We start from the raw sequence: 17,298 nt of genomic DNA, 5'->3' as shown, positions 1-17,298 counted from the left end.
TCCCCCGCCGCGCAGCCCGCGGGGTCGCGGCCGGCAGACAGCGGCGAGCGCGGCGAGGACGCGTCCCCTACGGCCGCCGCCACAGGTGGCGGCCGCCACCCGCCCGCCTCAGCAGCTCCCCCTGGCCGCGGCTCGGGCTCGCCCGCTCGGCGGCAGGAGGAGCCGCGGCGCGGCCCGCCCCGCCGTGCGGGTGCAGAGGGCGGAGCGGACGGCAGGGGCGGGCTGGCTGGCGCCCGGCGCGGGCTGGCTCCCGGCGGGCGGCGCTGCTGCGTTGCTCTGGGAGGCGCCGTGGGGCCGGGCGCGGAGCTGCGGGCTCGGGGGTGTGCGCGGCCGCCGGGCAGGGCGCCCCCAGGATGCTGCGGTTCCTGCGCAGGACCTTTGGCCGGCGGTCGATGCAGCGCTACGGGCGAGGAGCCGGGCGCGGAGCCGGGCGAGGGGGGCTCGGCGGCGAGGGGGACGAGCGGGACGGGGGGCTGCGAGGCGCCGCTGCCGCCGGAGGCTTCCCCTCCTCCCCGCACCCCGGCGGCGTCGTGCACGGCGCAGCAGCCCCCGTCCACATCCCCGCCGCCGGCGACAGCAAGCCGGTGCTGCAGTGCCGCGTTCTCCTCCTGGACGGCACCGAAGTCAACGTGGAGCTGCCGGTGAGTAGCGTGCACCTGCCTCCCCTGGCTGCAAAACAGTGCTTACGGCTGCCCGCCGCGCCGCATCCCCCCTCCCCGCTGCGGGGCACCTGCGCGCCCCTCTCCCTCCTCTGCCCCCTGCCTGCACAACACGCCGCGGTGCCCAGCCTCGCCTCGCTTGCCTCGTCCTCCCCTGCTTGCGCCACCTCGCCGCCTGCGTGCACCTGCTTCCCCGGTGCCTGGCGTGCCGCCCACGACCCCCGTGTCCCCCGGCTGAAGCAGTCTGCCTCCGCGCCCTTCTCCGGGCGGCGAGGCGCCCCCGTTTCTGCCTTCATTTCTCCTCGGCGCCCCAGCTGCGGGGCGCTGGCCGCAGCTGTCCCCCCCGGTCCACCTCTGGCCCCGCCGCGGCTGGGGGCAGCGGGAGCTCGGCGGAGGGAGCTGCGCCGCTGCTCACCTCGCTGCCCTGCGGCTTGGCGCGGGCAGGGGCGGCCCGAGCCCACATGCCGCACCTGTGGCGCCGGCGGGGGGAGCCGCGGAGCGGGGCGAGGCCGGGCAGGGCTGGCTGTGAGGGGAGGCCCGCTCCGCCCGCCGCGGCGCGGCCGGGGGGCTGCAGAGGCGGTGTTTCCCTGGGGGCGTCGCCGCCCCCTCTTTATATATTAATTTTTTATGCCGCCGGTCAGAGGTAGCCGCAGCTGCCTGAAGCGCGTGGGGTACCTGCGCGAGGCCGCACACGGCGTTGCTTCGCGTGCGCGGCGCGAAGCCGCGGGGACGGGCTGCCCGCTGGGCCCTGCGCCCCCGGGCTGGCGCTGCCCTCGTCCCAGGCGAGCGCTCGCCTCGTGCGGGAGTCTCGGCGCGCCGGGCCGGGCGGTGCTGGGCTCCGCTCGCTGCGTGGCGCGGGCCGGGCCGTTGGCGGCCGTTGGGCGCCTCAGGCGGCCGTTGGGCGCGGGGGGCGGCGGCCCCGGTAAGGGTGTGTGGACGGTGTCGCTGCTGAACTTTCCTCCCTCCGGCTGTTGTGCTGAAAGAATGAGGAAGAGATGGTGCCGGCCTGCGAAGTTTGGTTTGCCTTTTTTTTTTATTTTTTTTGCCTAGTTCTGTGGAGTTGGACTACATTTGTAAATGCTTCGGCACTTCCAGAGCCTACTGTGAAATCCCCCTCCCCTTCTTTTTTAATGGAAGATAATATTACATTTTTTTAAACCAGACATTTATTCCCATATCTTCTGAATATTTATTCCAGATATCTGCCTATTTTACTTTGCTGACCCTTTCCCTTTCTCTTGAAAAGCAAGACCTTCCCAGTGTTACAGTTTATTGTATTTATAAGGCACTCAGTCGTCTTCTGACTTCAAATGAAATACCTTCTGTTTAACTTGATCCCCCAAAAGTGGTGGGGGAACTTATTAATCATGTTGTTACAGTCATCATTAATTATGCAGTAGTATATCCAGTACTGTGAAAGAGAGATTATTTTTTTTCAGGATATCTTTTGAATTTTATAAGAAGCCTTTCTTTATTATAAGCCTTTCAATAATGTGTGTATACTTGCATCATTTAACTAAACATAGAATGTTGAAACTGGATGGTTTTCACTTTAAAAGAAACGAAAGAAGGAGGAGTGACACTTATACAGGTCAGTGGAGGAGTTCATGAATATAGCTGCCAAGAGATACTTGCTTCAGAATGATCAAGTATATCTTTCCTTACAGACTAGATTACACATTTCTAGATACTGGAAGTGCTAGTATATCTTCCCCTTTTGGATCTTCTTCACAACTTACTGTAGTCCTTTTTACCTCTCGACACAAACATTTTCTAACGAAGCATTTGAAAATTTGATGAAAGTTACCAACATGCTGAGGATTTACTTATAAAAGTCTGTGTAGATAAACTCAGTAAATATTTCATGGCAGGTTATACTGCCTCTGATTTCTCAGAGTTCAGATATTGTTGTAGAACCTGTGGTTTTGAAGCATTAGAAAATAAGGTAATGGTGCTTTCTGTAGTCCTTCAGCTTTAAAAATAAATGGAAACATCTGTTTGGTTTGGTAAAGAAGCTGTAGAGCACACTTGCTTGAATTGTGGTGTCCAAACTTGGTGGCAACCAAGTCTAGGCTGCATTTTCAGAAGGTGAGCTGCATATTTGGTGATTGTAGTTCATTTCTCTGTAGGTGGGTAAGTCAGCAGTTACTTCACTGAAATACCTAGGTTGGTGGAGGAATCTGGAGCTCATAATAGTTATCAACATCTTGAAGAATAAAAAAATGTTCTGTTGAGTTACATATCCATTCCTCATGGTTTTGCTTTGCTTTCATAAAAAGTAACACCCTTGCTGAGGGTTAGAAAACGTGAAAGAAGCATTGCACCATTTATAAAAGTTGATCAGTAAAGCTTCTCTGAACCTTGAAGCATTAGTTTTCATACAATTAGGGCCTGAAGCAGGATGTGCTTCAGTACTCAGAAGCTGTGGTAACCATGAAGTTCAACAAAGGCAAGTGCAGGGTCCTGCACCTAGAGAGGAATAATTTCATGCATCAGTACAGGCTAGGGGTTGAACTGTTGGAAATCAGGTGGTGGACAACGAATGAACTATGAGCCAGCAATGTGCCCTTGTGGCCAGGAAGGCCAGTGGTATCTTGGGGTGGGTTAGGAAGAGTGTTGCCAGCAGGTAGAGGGAGGTGATCCTGCTGCTCTACTCAGCCCTGGGGAGGCCTCGAGTGCTGTGTCCAGTTCTGGGCTCCCCAGTACAAGAGAGATGTGGCATTACTGGAGAGAACTGAAATTAGGGCTATGGAGGTGTTTAGTGGACTGGAGCATCTGCCCTGTGAGGAAAGGCTATGAGAGCTGGGCCTGTTTAGTCTGAAGAAGAGAAGATTGAGAGGGGATCTTATCAACGTCCACAAATACCTTATGGGGGGGGGGGGTCTTTTCAGTGGTGCCAAATGACAAGACAAGAGGCAACAGACACAGACTGAAACACAGGAAGCCTCACCTGAATGTGGGGAGGAATTTCTTCCCTATGAGAGTGACAGAGCACTGGAGCAGGCTACCAAGAGAGGCTGTGGAGTCTCCTTTTCTGGAGATACTCAGACCTGGTCTGGACGTGATCCTGTGCAATGACCAGTTGGTCTCATGGCCCTGCTTGAGCAGGAGGGTTAGACTAGATGATCTCCAGAGGTCTCTTCCAACCTCAGCCATTCTGTGATTCTTAGGTAGAGTAGCTATTAACCTGATTGAATTGGGCAGTATCCTTTTTTTTAAATTAAAAAATGTGTGATGGTTTCTTTCCATTTCAGGCCCAATTTTGTGGAGAGGAAGAATATGATCCCTTCATCATCACTGAGGCAGTTTACTCATAAAGTCAAGTATGTGGGTAGTTGCTGAGGATTTTACTGTGCTGCTGATCATACTTACAACCGTTTATTTTAGAAAATACTGGCATCTGTAAAATATGCTTTTTTTTCCCCCATCGGTTGACATTACACCTGAGTTGTCTTTCCAGAGCTAAAAACAACTTGTTGATATGAGAGCATGATACTTTTTTAACTAAAACTTTTAAAAGTGCTTTCTGAAATTTGACTTGGAAATAATTTAAAGGTTTACTGCATTTTATAAAGACCACAGGGTCTATTTGTCTGTCTGGAGGAATGGCAGGAAAGATATGACTGAAGGAAAGTTCTATATATTTTAATGTGCAGAAAAAAGTTGCAGGGTTATTTGTGGGCTTGTCAATATTCAAATAAAGCTAAAACTCAAACTTTTGTCCAAGTCAAATGTTTCAGATTCTGCTCTAGTGTTTTCTCATATGTGTGGGTAGATGATATTGGAGGAAAATTAAATTGTATGTCAGTAGACTGATATCTTCAGGGTTAAAATTAGCATTTATGAGATATTATCTGTATTAGAAACCTTATAGTTGTAAGTTCGTGTTTGCTCATGGTAACAGAAGCGGAGATCTAACTTTACCATAGAGTCCTTCCTTAGCTTGTTCTTCTTTAGGCTGTATAGAAATATTGTGAGCAAAGTCACCTTTCTTGTTTATCTGCGTTTCCATGCCCACTTCCTCCTGGGATATTTGCACGTTATTCTTTATACTGTGTGCATGCAGGGCCTCTTTTGCGCTCAGACTGCTCCAACTGTTAGCCTGCCTGGCTAAGATGCTTTGTACTCTTTCACTCTTGATTGTTCTCGGGCTTCCTTGCGCCTGTTTCTTCCTCAGCCGTTTTTGAACAAATGTAAACATAACATTGTTCTGACCATGATAGATAGACCTGGATAATTTTGGTACTCAGCCTCTCACATGAAATTTCAATGGTTGCTTAACAATACTGGCTTTTTTGTTTGCTCTTAAGACCAAAATTGTGTATTTTGAGAGCATTCTTTTTAAATAGAATAATGCAATACATAGCTTTTTAAACCTACAAGCTCCTTAGGGCCCTGTATTGAATCTGAGATGCTTTTAAGGTAGAATCTGTTGTACAGAAGTGAGTGGCAGTTTACCAGATCTGTTGCTGTGGGGTGATTTCTCATGGGAAGAGTGTGTGTAAATGCTGTCATTACTTACTGTTGACCTGAAACCGTATGTGTATGCGTCTGAAATCTAGTTATGAGAGCTGACAAAGGGAGAAAAGTCCTTGCATTAGAACAATCCATTCCTTCCTCTCACATAAGTATCTGTGTATTTCTTTTCATCTCTGAGAGCTTATTTTAATACTGTTTGTGTTCCATTTTCATAGGAAACCATTATTTGTTTAGTTTCTGTAACTTGGCTGTAGGTACATGAAAGACCACTTATTTATGCACTACTGTCAAAATACTATTTCTTCTTTTCTGGAGGCTTGCTCTGGAGGACTTGTGACTTTAATTAAAAATAAAAAAGTGGCTACAGATGATGCTATAGAGTTAATAAAGAATACAGGGAAATAACCTTTATGTTTGCATGGTGGTGATGATACCTTTTAGTTAATATATAAATAGATTGTTTTCTAGGTGGCTCTCAGATAAGGCTGAAAAGTCAAACATCTGTTGACTTTAAGTCGTGGATGTTGGCTTTTCTAAAGTTGATTGATTTTTAATTCAGTGCATTTTATGAAAGTTGAAAGGGAGGATGTGAAAGATGGTTGTCCAGTGGGATAGTCCAGAATAGCAGAAATTCGTATTCTTTTTTTCTCATGCCACTGAAAAGAAGTAATCTGTGATTTAGATTCTGGAGGGAAAGAAAAAATGAGCTTGTGTGTAGTGTTTGATTTTGTTTAATTGTGTTGGATAGAAGATGGGAGCAATTAATAAACTTGCTCTGCTGTGGAAATCTTCATTCTGCAAGGCACGTATAGCAAACCTGGCATTTTCTGTGACATGAAGCCACAGTAAGCAAAGCAGAGTCTGTCATAAATAATCCTTTGTAACAAATTCCTTGCTCTAATAAATCTCTGTGCTGTTGTGAACATAATTACAAAGATATATGTGAGGTATTAGAAAGTAGATGATGTTTAATGATTAAATGAATAGGTCACTTTAAATCTACGTGACCTGTCTTCAGGTAGATAGCTTTTGTATTTTCTTTGCCTTTCTCTTGGTGCATCAGTTTTAATAGTTGTTTCTGCTGCTATGGAAACAATTCAGGGTAGAGAGAGTAAATGTTTTTCAGTACCTATTTCTATCTCTCTAGTCTTCAATATATTGTACCCTTTTCTCGTTGGAGTAATGTAAGCGTAACTAAATTTGTTAGCTAGCCTGTATGCTTGCTTCAAATGTAAATGCTCAGTTAATTCTGGAGTAATCATCTCTGTCTTACAGTTACTAGTCAGTGTATCTGACTATCATAGAGTTGTAAATATTGGGAGAGGAGCACAAATCGGTTTTTCTTTATATCACACACGATTTCTTAATGACATTTCAGAAATACCATCTCTAGCGAAATATGCTAGTATATGCAAGAAGACAATAACTTAAGAAGAATAACTTCAAGTTATTCTCTGGGGAATCCTAACTGAGGAGTTAATCCCACACAACCAATATGTATGTATGTGTGTGTATATATATATGTATGTGTGTGTATGTAAATATACACACACACCTGTGTGTATATATTTTCACACGTTTTAAAAATAATAGCAGCAGGGAACAGTTTTTTTTATTGTTAATTCTTTAAAGCTGTTATCACTTACAAAATTGACAATACATCTATATATAGAAGTTACTGTTTGATTAACTTGAAGTTAGAATACTTGCTGGAGAATGGAACAGTTGGAAAGTGGACTGGAAGGGAGCTGAATTCTTGTGTTTGTTGAATACTCTGGGCACCAACTTCTTTATCTCCTTCATAAACTGATCAAGCTCCATTTTTAGCAGTAGTTCGGTATTTTACTTCTGCCGCCTGCACTGTAATGTCTTTTGTTACCTTAGTGCTCTGATCAGGTTACTGTAGTCAGGAGCTTGATGTGTTGTCTTCTGACAGCAGTCTTTAATGACCTTGTGTGGGTACCATGTACTTTGATTCATTGGTCTGTATACTGAAGGTATGTGAAAAGCATTCATAGTAGAATTACATGATGAAAGACACAGACATATGCAGCCACAGTAAGACAGGGATGGGACGAGGTGTAGGTATGACTACAGCTGTGCTTTAGAAATGCATGATGTGTTAGGTTTTTGAGAGGAAATAGGGCATTTTAGCCCTTAACATGTTCATCAGTCATTCCCTGCAAGTCCTCAACAGGAAAATATATTTTAACAATATATAGTAAAACAGAGATACAATGAGCAGTATTTTGTTTTGGCATATGCTCACTAAATTCTGCTTGGGAGTTCCAGTAGTTATTCGTGGAAACCAATACCATCTTTCAATGCTGTACAGATAGACAGGATAACAAGGTCCCTGCTGTGGGAAGTTGATGACCAATGATGGAGAAAGAGCCAGTGAAGTTAGTGCACACCAAAGACAAAGGTATGAGTGCCTCTGGTACCAGTTCTCTTGGTAGACAGCTTATGTGTTTGAGGAGATGGGGAGAAGATTAGGTTCTTTCATGCATTTTTTTTAATAAGTCTTTCTGCGGTAGATTAGAGCATAGCTTAGGAAAGTAACCATGTAAAATCTCATTGATTTTTGTGATCTCTTAGTTGATAACAGAAGTGTGCTTTAGTAGCAGCTGTTTGCACTGGACTTACCTAGTGATCGTTCACATTGGTGAAACTTTGAAAGCCACCACAGATTTAAATGGAAGTGGTCAATAAGAGGGAAATACAGGTCTGTTAGAACATACGTATTTGTGTGTAGATGAGGCACACCTGACGTGGTTTTATTCTTATGGTTGTGTTATAGACTAGATTGTTGAGTAGCAAGACTATGATTTCAGGTTCTTAGTAATGGTCCTGAAGAGAAAGAAGAGAATATCTGGGCATGTAAAACGTTCCTACCAGGATAGAAATCCAAGGTGTAAAGCAAAGCAACTTTGGAAATGTGGACCATAGAGAAGAGCAAGCAGAGGACTATTTTTTTTTTTTTTTTTTTTTTGAACTGCAGAATGTAATACAGGAAGAAACAGGTGTACAAAGAATGGGAGTAGGAGAATGGTAAAACAGCTTGAGAGAAATGTAAAATTCACGATTAAATACACGATGAAGGATGAATATGAGAATAAAAGGTCACTCCAGGTATGCCCACAAAGAAGCAGTGTTCAGCTAAGCGAAGGAAGATACCCTGAAGAAGAAACTGTTCTTAGAATAGCACTTTATCTCATGGGCTCACAGGGTAGGTGTAGTTTTATATATTATTATATTCCCAGAAGGTGAAAAATAAAGGAGAGTCCACAGGGACAAGCTGCTGTACAACCAGGGCAGAAAAAGGAGAACAGTTTCTAGGCAGTGCAGAAATTGAAAGACTGATGGGACAGAATTTAATGGGTGTCATCTTGTTCCTGGTTGGTGTTAGTGCATGGCTCTGCAGGAAGACAAGAGGGCTTCAAGCAGGACATCTTTGCAATAGAAAAGTAATGACATGTTAGAAGACAGATGGGGAGAGGAGCTGGAAGGTGATGTGTAGAATAAGGGACTAAGCAAAAAGGTTGAAGGAAATAGAGATCTTATATGGAAGAGTGGGGTGTTATGTCCGTCCAGTTTCCTTTCTGAAACAGAGAGGAGAGATATCTCTACCCCTGCTTTTCTGTGCGTGCTTTTCTTCCTAATGCGCTTCCTTAGGTTTCTACTTGTAGCTCTTTTGTAACTACCCTTTTTTCTGTGACTTTCTCTGTGAGGCTGCTTTCATTCATTGACTTTCCTTCTCTAAGCACAGCCCCCCCCCCTTTTCCTTCTCTTCAGAAGTTCTCTTTGTAAATTCCCAACCATTTTTTACCCATACCCTCTCCTTAGCAGTCTGCTCCCCAAGCAACACTATCTACTTTTTCTGTGCAGATATAGCCTGTGTTACTAGCAGGATTATACTCACTGAATTAGCTTTTTAATAAGAATGGGTTTTTGTTGCCCATTTTCCCAGTCTGTAACAGCAGTTTTCTTCACATCCTGGCAGCAGCTGCATAATCTATGACATAGCTAACCATGAAGGGTCTGCTCTGGAGATGCTCTGAAGAGCACCAGAGGTCTGCTTCCTGCTGTTTTGGGCATTAAGCGCAGTTCTCTGCCCCATACTGCATTAGATAATTTCTGTGGTTCTCTGTAGTTATCAGAAATTTTAAACTGTTTCTCACTCCTATTCCTTCCGTTTTCATGTCTGTGGGCAGGGATCTGAACCCTGGAAAGTTTGTGGCTGGTTCAACAGCTTGTTCAGCAGGCTTGCTTACGAAAGCCCCCTGTTTGTCAGGGCACAGATGCTGCAGGTCACCACCTGGCCTGAGCATTCATGGTGGTAGAGCAGGCATTAGGGAGAGTTGGTGGTGGTTAGTCAAATAGTTAAAGGAAGTGTTAAACCTCCCCACTTTAAAAATGCATGGTTTCAAATGAGATTACAAAAACAAACCTGAAAAGTCATACAGGGGAAAAGGGGGGTTGAGAAAAGAAGAGAGGGAACACGTGCATAATTGAATTTATAAACTTTTCCTGAAGAAAGAGACAGAGGGATAAGTCATTTCTTCTATTTCTGTTAAATTATAAAGCCAACAGCTGTTAACTATACATACAGTGTTGCTGGGCTAGTATTTTACATTACTTGAGAAACATATCATAGTCTGCATTGGAAAACAAAACAAAAAAGTTGTTTTTCTATTTCTGTTTGCACATTAGAAATAAAATTTGGAGGATAATGAAATGTTTAGTGACTACCTGTTCATTTGATTTGCTATTTCAATTTCTTTAATGCATCAGTTTAAATATGTCCTGGAGCATTAGCTATGTTGTGATAAGGTTATTTTGAGGTATTTGTTGAAGTTCCAAATTCAGATTCCGACTATGAAACATGAAATATATTGAGAGTTGCTTTATATTGACTGTTTACGTTTCTAATTTGTTAGATCTGGATTATTTTGTTTCTTTGTTGTTGTGGAACCACAAATATGTTGTTCAAACAAACACTTTTGTTAGTTTACTCCTTTAAAAAAAAAAATACTGACTTGAGGTGTTGCTGTATATCTGATTTCAAAGACGTGGTGCTGTTCGTGATGATAAATATAGACCGGAAATCCTACTGGAGGGTCTTACTTAATTTTTGTGAAATAACATAAGTAACTGTACACAGACATGTGCGAGAGTCCAGGTCCTCTCTTTGGAGGAACATGCACTCCTATAAACTTTCTAGTATGAAATGTTCAGAGCTAGAAAAGCATAGTGTTATAATTTAGGAATTGTGATCTGTAATTAAATAATTGTTCACTGCGATGTTATTTTCAAGGATAATTCATCAAAGAACAAATTATATTGTGACTCTTTGAAAATAATGATTTTTGGTAACTGAAAGTACTTTTTAGTCTTGAAAGTATGAATAGAAATATGAAAGTTTTATGAAAAAATAGGCTTGAGGAGTTTAGTGACTTAGCTGTCTTGGCTCGGAAAGTTCTTTTTCTGCTTAAATTGAGCAGACTAATCAAGGAAACCACTTTTAGTTTTCAGTTTCAGGTTGCTTACTGTGTACGTTTTACTGAATGGAGTCTTACATCTTATGTATTAGATGGTGATCTCAATTGCAATGTTAAGCTTTAGCATTATCTCAAGCTTCAGACAAATCTTAATGAATATTGATGGACAACATAAATGTACTAACGTCATCAGCCCCTTATTGTTGATGTTAAATATGAACAAAAGTACTTAATGTTCAAATATTATTTACGCTAATTTTCCAAGTGAATGTTTTTTGTATTTCTTCAGAAAAGGAGCAGTTAGATTTTAAGTTTTTTTTTTTTCTCCCCTTGTATTCATTCAGAATTGGTCAAGGATAGATTCTGTCCTTCAAATATCTCTTTTATATCTTGATATTAGTTCCTAGAACTATAATATGATATGATTTGAAGTTGGGGGCTTGCATTTATGTAAGAAGACCAAACCTGAAAACTTTCATTTTACTAAGCAGAACTGTAAACACAACTACTCTCTGCAGTCATCGTACTGCAATAAAGATGATTATTCAGTAACGATGTGAAACCTCGGTATGTAGGTTTTATATTCAGACTATTTATATGCATGAAAATGCCTGATCATATTACAGTAAATGTGGACAGACTTGACTCAAAGCTTGTGCAGCTAAAAAAGAAGAGTGGTTATGATGAGCTAAAGTTTTGAAATAAAAATTAAGAATGCCAGCAGCAAGACATAGGAAGCTTGTGTTGCCATTGTTTGGCACAGTGCCTTTATGTGGATACAACCCTGAACCTCAATGAACAAGAAAATGGTTGGATTTAGAGTAGGCAGTCCTGTTCCTGCTGCCTGGGACTTCCAGTTAAGATGTTAATTTTTATGACTTTTCTTTTTAATAGAGGGACTTGCCTACTAAGGGACTGGCAGGTCACCAGTTCCTGGTATAGAGGCCAGTACAGTCATCAACTGTTGACTGTAGCAAGGTGCTTCTGCTTGTCCTGGATTCAGGCTGATTGCTTAAGCCATCATCTTGCTGTATGTCTCCTTTATCTCCCTCCATTTCCCTGTTCTCCTGTGGTATGAATTGTGTATTTCCTGTTGGATGAATTGTTGCAAGACTTGTAGCATAGGGAATCAACATCATGTTTTCAAGAGTGAAACTGTGGGAACTTTGAGGGCACTGAAATGCTTGTCACAATATTCAAATTGTTTGTTGCAACCAGTTAGGTGCTTAAAAAAGGGGCTGGGGTGAGGGCGTTTTGTGTGTTAGAATTGATGCATTTTGATAGTTCATAGACGGCACTCAGTACAATTTAGGAGGTCAATATATGAAGAGATAATCTGCAAAACAAATATTTTCATAGTATTCTTAAATTTAGATGTTAGAAGAAAGTTGAGGTTTTGCACAACCATCATTTCTTTTCTCTCATGAATCACCTGAGCCATCCCCTCATTTGTTAGCATTGCTTAAAATTGCTTTTCTCCTTTGTAGCATGTTGATGCAAGTTTTCCATTACAAATTTGTCCTATCGCCTTTCTGGTACTTTATTTCTGGTTTTAGATAATAAAGATTTTTGTGTGTGTTTGTGTGTGGGGGGAATAAACAAAGAATTTAAGCAGTTGTCTGTATTAGCTAAAATGGGTTGAAGTTAAATACTGTGTGACTTCTGGGTATGTGGGGGGAAAGGAGTATAAAAATTAAGCAATGTGAGACAAAAATAAATTATTTTTGTTTGCTGTGTAAAAATTTGTCAGCAGATATTCCCCTTTTACAGTTTCCATGCTTGGGTTCTGATTTATTTTCAGATTAAGCACTCAGCGTATTTTGTTTTATAATTTGACTATAAAGAGTATTTTTTTAAAAAAAAAGTTCAGCTATTTTGGCAAAAATTTTGCTTCTTTTTGGTATATAGTTGTAGCCGGGAAGGAGCTGGTGATTTCTCCTTTTCATCCGCATATGTTACGGTTTTAAATACTGGTGAAAGGGAGGAGTTTCATTTCATTTTAGCAATGAAAAAAAAATCATCTGTTTCCCCTCCCCCCAACATGATCAGAGTCTGAAAAAGTCAGATAAAGCAGAATGATGTGATCTTTCATAAGAATATATTCCTAATGAAACTATTGTTTTAGAAAGTAGACTTTTTTGCATGTTATTACTCCATGTTATTTTTCCATGTTATTACAGTAATAACATGGAAGGTGTTACATTCCTCACTTGTGTAACATTTGTGTGTAGGGGATTTTTCTATCATTGCTCTCAGTTGGGTGTTCAAAACTTTCTAGCCAGAGAAAATATTCTGAAGCACCTGTTACTTCACGGTGACTTTCAGAAACTGTTCATGGGTGTGAAAGTGAGCAAATTGAAGTGCAAGAGCTATCTTGAAGGATAGTCCACAAGGTGAGCAGTTTTTTTACTTTCGTACTACTTAATTTAAGGTAGACAAAGTTTTAAGTAATACAAAAACCTTCAGCAGTGTATTCAAAAAGCTGTTTTTGTGAGCTATGTGGCAAATAAGTTAGGTCTCAAGAAAGATGGGGCAGTATTTAGTTCAAGAGTACAAATTCTTCTTTACTGCGTATGCACTAACCTCATTAACAGGATAACTCTGTCAAGACTAGGGCAGCACAAAATTGCTTGTAGGAGCTAACCAAATATAGATTCCATGAATATTCCAGGTACAAGAAGATCTCCCTATAGAGAACATCTCTCAGAACAGCACTAGTCTGTCCTACAGAATTTCTGGACTAGATTCCAAATCACAATATGTAGCTAGAAATGGAATCTGCTCTTTTTTCCCCCCCATTTTTCCTCCTAGCTTTTGCTACCACAAAACTTCTGTTCATCTTTAACATTGTACTGTTACCTACAGCTTTTTGTTAAATGTACATTTTTTTTAAAAAGGACAATCTTTCCCTTCTTATATGTTTCAACTTGCAGCAGTGTAGCAGTAGACATTGATTAAATGCTAAGCTGGGAATCTGAGTCTTTCAATGCTGGCTGTAATTCTTTTTATGAGCCTTTAAAAACTGCATTTTTTTTTTTTTTTTGTACCAGTCTGCAAAATGGGGTAATAGTCTGTCAGCCCTGCAGAGCTAATGCAGGCAAGATGGAGACCACATTTTTTTTTTTTTTTTTTTTAATGAGTGGACATAAAATGAAAACACTAGTCAAAGAAACAAAAAGTGAGAGCAGTTGACTGAACCGGTGCAATCCAACAAAAGTTTGTGGTGGTGGAAGGATGACCCTTGAGATCAAAATCTGAAAAAAGCGCAGATCCGGAGGAGCAAGTAAAAGCTATCCACTCTCTGTTCTTAGGAGTGTCACCTGTTTCCGTTGAAAAGTATGTTACATGAAAATCCCGGCTTGGGTAACCTGTGCAGAATTGGAAGTGGTAGTGGAAGCTGTTAGAGGAGCAAGGGAGCAGGAGGCTGGGCACTGAACTGACGCCGAAGTGTGTACTCTGGAGCATACTTCCATTTGTCTGCCCTGTATGTAGACATAACTTCCAGTGCTAATAAACTCAGAGTGTTTTTATAGCTAAATGATAGGTTATAATGCCGAAGCAGGCTCCATAGATAGCGCTAGGGGGCAAGTATGCGGCTCTGTTTTCAAGTCTGAGTTTATGGTGGTGTTTGAAGTGACATCTGTATATAAAAAGCCTTTCTGTGACTGTCGGTTACTGATGGTAGCAGGGAGTGGAATTGATGTTTGAGGTGGTTAAGATTTGTTATGTCTTCCATTGTTTTGGTAATTGGTAGGAAGGGAGGCAGTTTTCATATGGCCTGATTAAATACAGACTTAAATATACTAATAGTACCATGTTACTCTTGCGTTTTTTTTTATTTACAAGCAATTATTTTTGAAGGCAATTATGTTAAAATGAAGGATATGCAGAAAATCACTAATAAGATTACTGTTACCTGTTTGTATCTTTTTTTTTATTTATTTATTTTCTCCCCTGAAGCCCTGTTGAATTGGTTGCTACTTCCAGTAGTGTTATCTTATTGGCTAAACTTGCTAAATTTGGATAAGTGACTATTAGAGGTTACAGCTGTCTTTGTTCCTGTTTTTCCTCTTTCTCACTTTTTGTAAAGGCTTTTCTGATGATGTGAAATGGAAGTTAACTGACTGTTCTTCCTAGATGTCATTTGGAGTATCACTATTTAAGTTGTGTCCGAGTTAGTTATATGGATGACTTCTGTATGAATAGATTATGAACTATAGATCTTCTTAAGGTCAGAAAGGATCATTGTGAGCACTTAGTCTGTCCTCCTTCACTAATCAGTCTTTAGAAGTCCTTCCAAGAATGTTTTGAGCCTTGAACTTTTTAGCTTTAACTTCCTTTCTTGAAACTTGTTAGTTTATCTGCCTTAAGAGTCTTAATGAGAAGCAGTTACTGATCCAATTTGTATGTGGACTCTTCAGAAAATGAATATGGCTTTTAATATACCTGGTACTTTTACAGCCTGTGTTACCCTCCCTCTTAACACCTGGGAAAGCACATGGTGGAGAGCCCTGAGATTATGGAAAAATCTTTTCCATATGAAGGCATGTGAAGTTTGCATACAAATCACCTCTTAGCCCTATCTTTGATATTCTAAATGAATTAAAGTCTCTTTACAGATGCTTTTCAGACTCAAAATTATTCCTGGTAGCTTTTTCTGATTTTTCTCTAAACTTCTTGAAGTACAGATGTTTGAGCTGGGCACAACAGTCTTATAATGGTTTTGCAAATGTTATATGAAATCACATTATTCCCTACTTAATAGGGAATAATTTTTTATGCATTCAGAGATCATGTTTACTCTGACTGCAGCATCACACTGAGAGCTCATATTCAGTTGCTTTTCTGTTGTTATCATAGAATCAGTAAGGTTGGAAGGGACCTCTGGAGATCATCTAGTCCAACCTCCCTGCTCAGCAGGATCACCTAGAGCATGTTAGACAGGGTTGCATCCAGGCAGGCCTTGAAGATCTCCAGAGAAGGAGACTCTCTGGGCAACCTGTTCCAGTGTTCTGTCACTCTCAGTGAAGAAATTCCCCCTCATGTTCAGGCGGAACTTCCTGTGCTTCAATTTCTGCCCTTTGCCTCTTGTTTGTCCCTGTCCCCTTGACACCCTCCCCTCAGATACTTGTACACATTGATAAGATCCCCCCCTCAGTCTTCTGTTCCCCAGGCTGAAGAGGCCCAGCTCTCACAGCCATTCCTCCTAGGGCAGATGCTGCAGCCCTCTGATCATCTTCATAGCCCTACACTGGACTCTGCAGTAGCTCCATGTCTCTCTTGTACTCTGGAGTCCTTACAGTGCTGATGAAATCCAGGGCACTATCTTTGACCTGGTAAGCATGACCCAACCCTTTCTGTTCTTATGTGTATGACCTTTGATTTTGTAGAATTCAGATACTGTATGTTGATGCAGTTCTGCAGATTCAAATCAATCTGTACAACCAAGGAGTCATCTCTTGATAGTCTGCCAGTTTTGTGAAGCTCCGTAGGAACAGTTTCACTAATTTTTTCCCAGGGAAAAGAGTCTAGTGATTTACTATGAACAGGATTGCACTAGAAGTGCTGCTGGCTGGTGTCTTCCATCCTTTCTCTTGCTAATTGTGTAAGATGTTTGTAGGTTTGTGGTGGTGATTTTTTTTTTAATTTGTGTACTACACATCTGGTTTTAAGAATGCTTGCTTTTGTCACACAGTTTCATAGACCATGTTTTGAGAATACTGGTGTTTCATGGGCAGCATGAGTTTAAAGAGTTCTTGGCTTCTTGTTCCCATCCTTGTGCTGCAGGTTGCCTTTTCAGCTGTTTGTAGGGCCATACTGAAAGCCAGGTCAGGGATCACATCCAGGTGTGTTTCACTGTTAAAAATGCTTATGCAGCAGTAAATGTCAGAAATTGTTTTGATAAAGGAGTGGCGTTAATAAGGGATAGCCTGGCAGAGGGCATGGGAGCTCTTAAAGCCCAAAGTGCTGTAAAAGCCTCTGGTTGTTGGATAGTGGCTTGAGGGCACAAGTAATTACTTTGGGAATGGTTTGATTTGTATACTTCTTCCGTATCTTGGTCATGTGAATGCTTCTAGTCCGATATAAAGGCAGCCAGATCAAAATGAAAAGGGCAGGAAGCGCTTGGTTGTTTCAGTAGTGTGATTGGAGGTAGCAGCAAGCAGCTCAAGCTAGATCTGTAAGAGCTGATCTCTGCCCAAGTCAGATGCCCTACAGGAACCTACTATTGCAATGTTCCTTATTGCCTTTATCAAGCTGGAATTATTTTATTAGTTATAGTTTTCTTGAAACCATTGCTCAGTAGTATAAATTATGCTGCTGTCATTTAATTTATCACTGATTACATCTAGCTCTATCTAGTTTTTATATTTCAGAATCTGAGAGCCAGATATGATAAGAATAGTAAAACTGATACTGAAATTAGAAAGACTTTTGAAATTTTAGAAAAGGACATCTTTTTCTAGATTCTGTCTGTGGAGGTTCAAATAAAACCAAGGCTGAAAAGATCTTTTAGTGGTTGCTTCTTGATGTTGATATCCTGTAATGGAGTACTTCTCCCATACCTCTTACACCTTTGAGAGTGGCTGGAAGTGAGATGAAAGAAGACAGTTTGATTAAGAGAAGAGCATTGCAGTTCATCATTGCTGGATTCCTGTCCT

The 17,298-nt window shown here is 41.8% G+C and overlaps 1 protein-coding gene across 7 annotated transcripts in view; it reads left to right on the top strand.

The window, feature by feature from the left end:
* The first annotated feature begins 273 nt into the window (after positions 1-273).
* EPB41L4B (erythrocyte membrane protein band 4.1 like 4B) overlaps positions 274-17,298 on the top strand; it is a 179,147-nt gene continuing 162,122 nt past the window's right edge. For 6 of the 7 annotated variants that reach the window (XM_062569650.1, XM_062569648.1, XM_062569649.1 and 3 more), the window contains exon 1: positions 274-641. In XM_062569650.1, the coding sequence (XP_062425634.1) occupies positions 354-641 (288 nt within the window). In that variant the 5' untranslated portion in view covers positions 274-353. Of the gene's footprint in view, positions 642-1,570; positions 1,678-17,298 lie in introns of those variants that run through there. The other variant, XM_062569652.1, reaches the window with a different exon arrangement.

This window comes from Rhea pennata, chromosome 2 (genome assembly GCF_028389875.1).
Source record: "Rhea pennata isolate bPtePen1 chromosome 2, bPtePen1.pri, whole genome shotgun sequence".
Classification (NCBI taxonomy): domain Eukaryota; kingdom Metazoa; phylum Chordata; class Aves; order Rheiformes; family Rheidae; genus Rhea; species Rhea pennata.
This window is presented reverse-complemented; position numbering and strand designations above follow the sequence as displayed.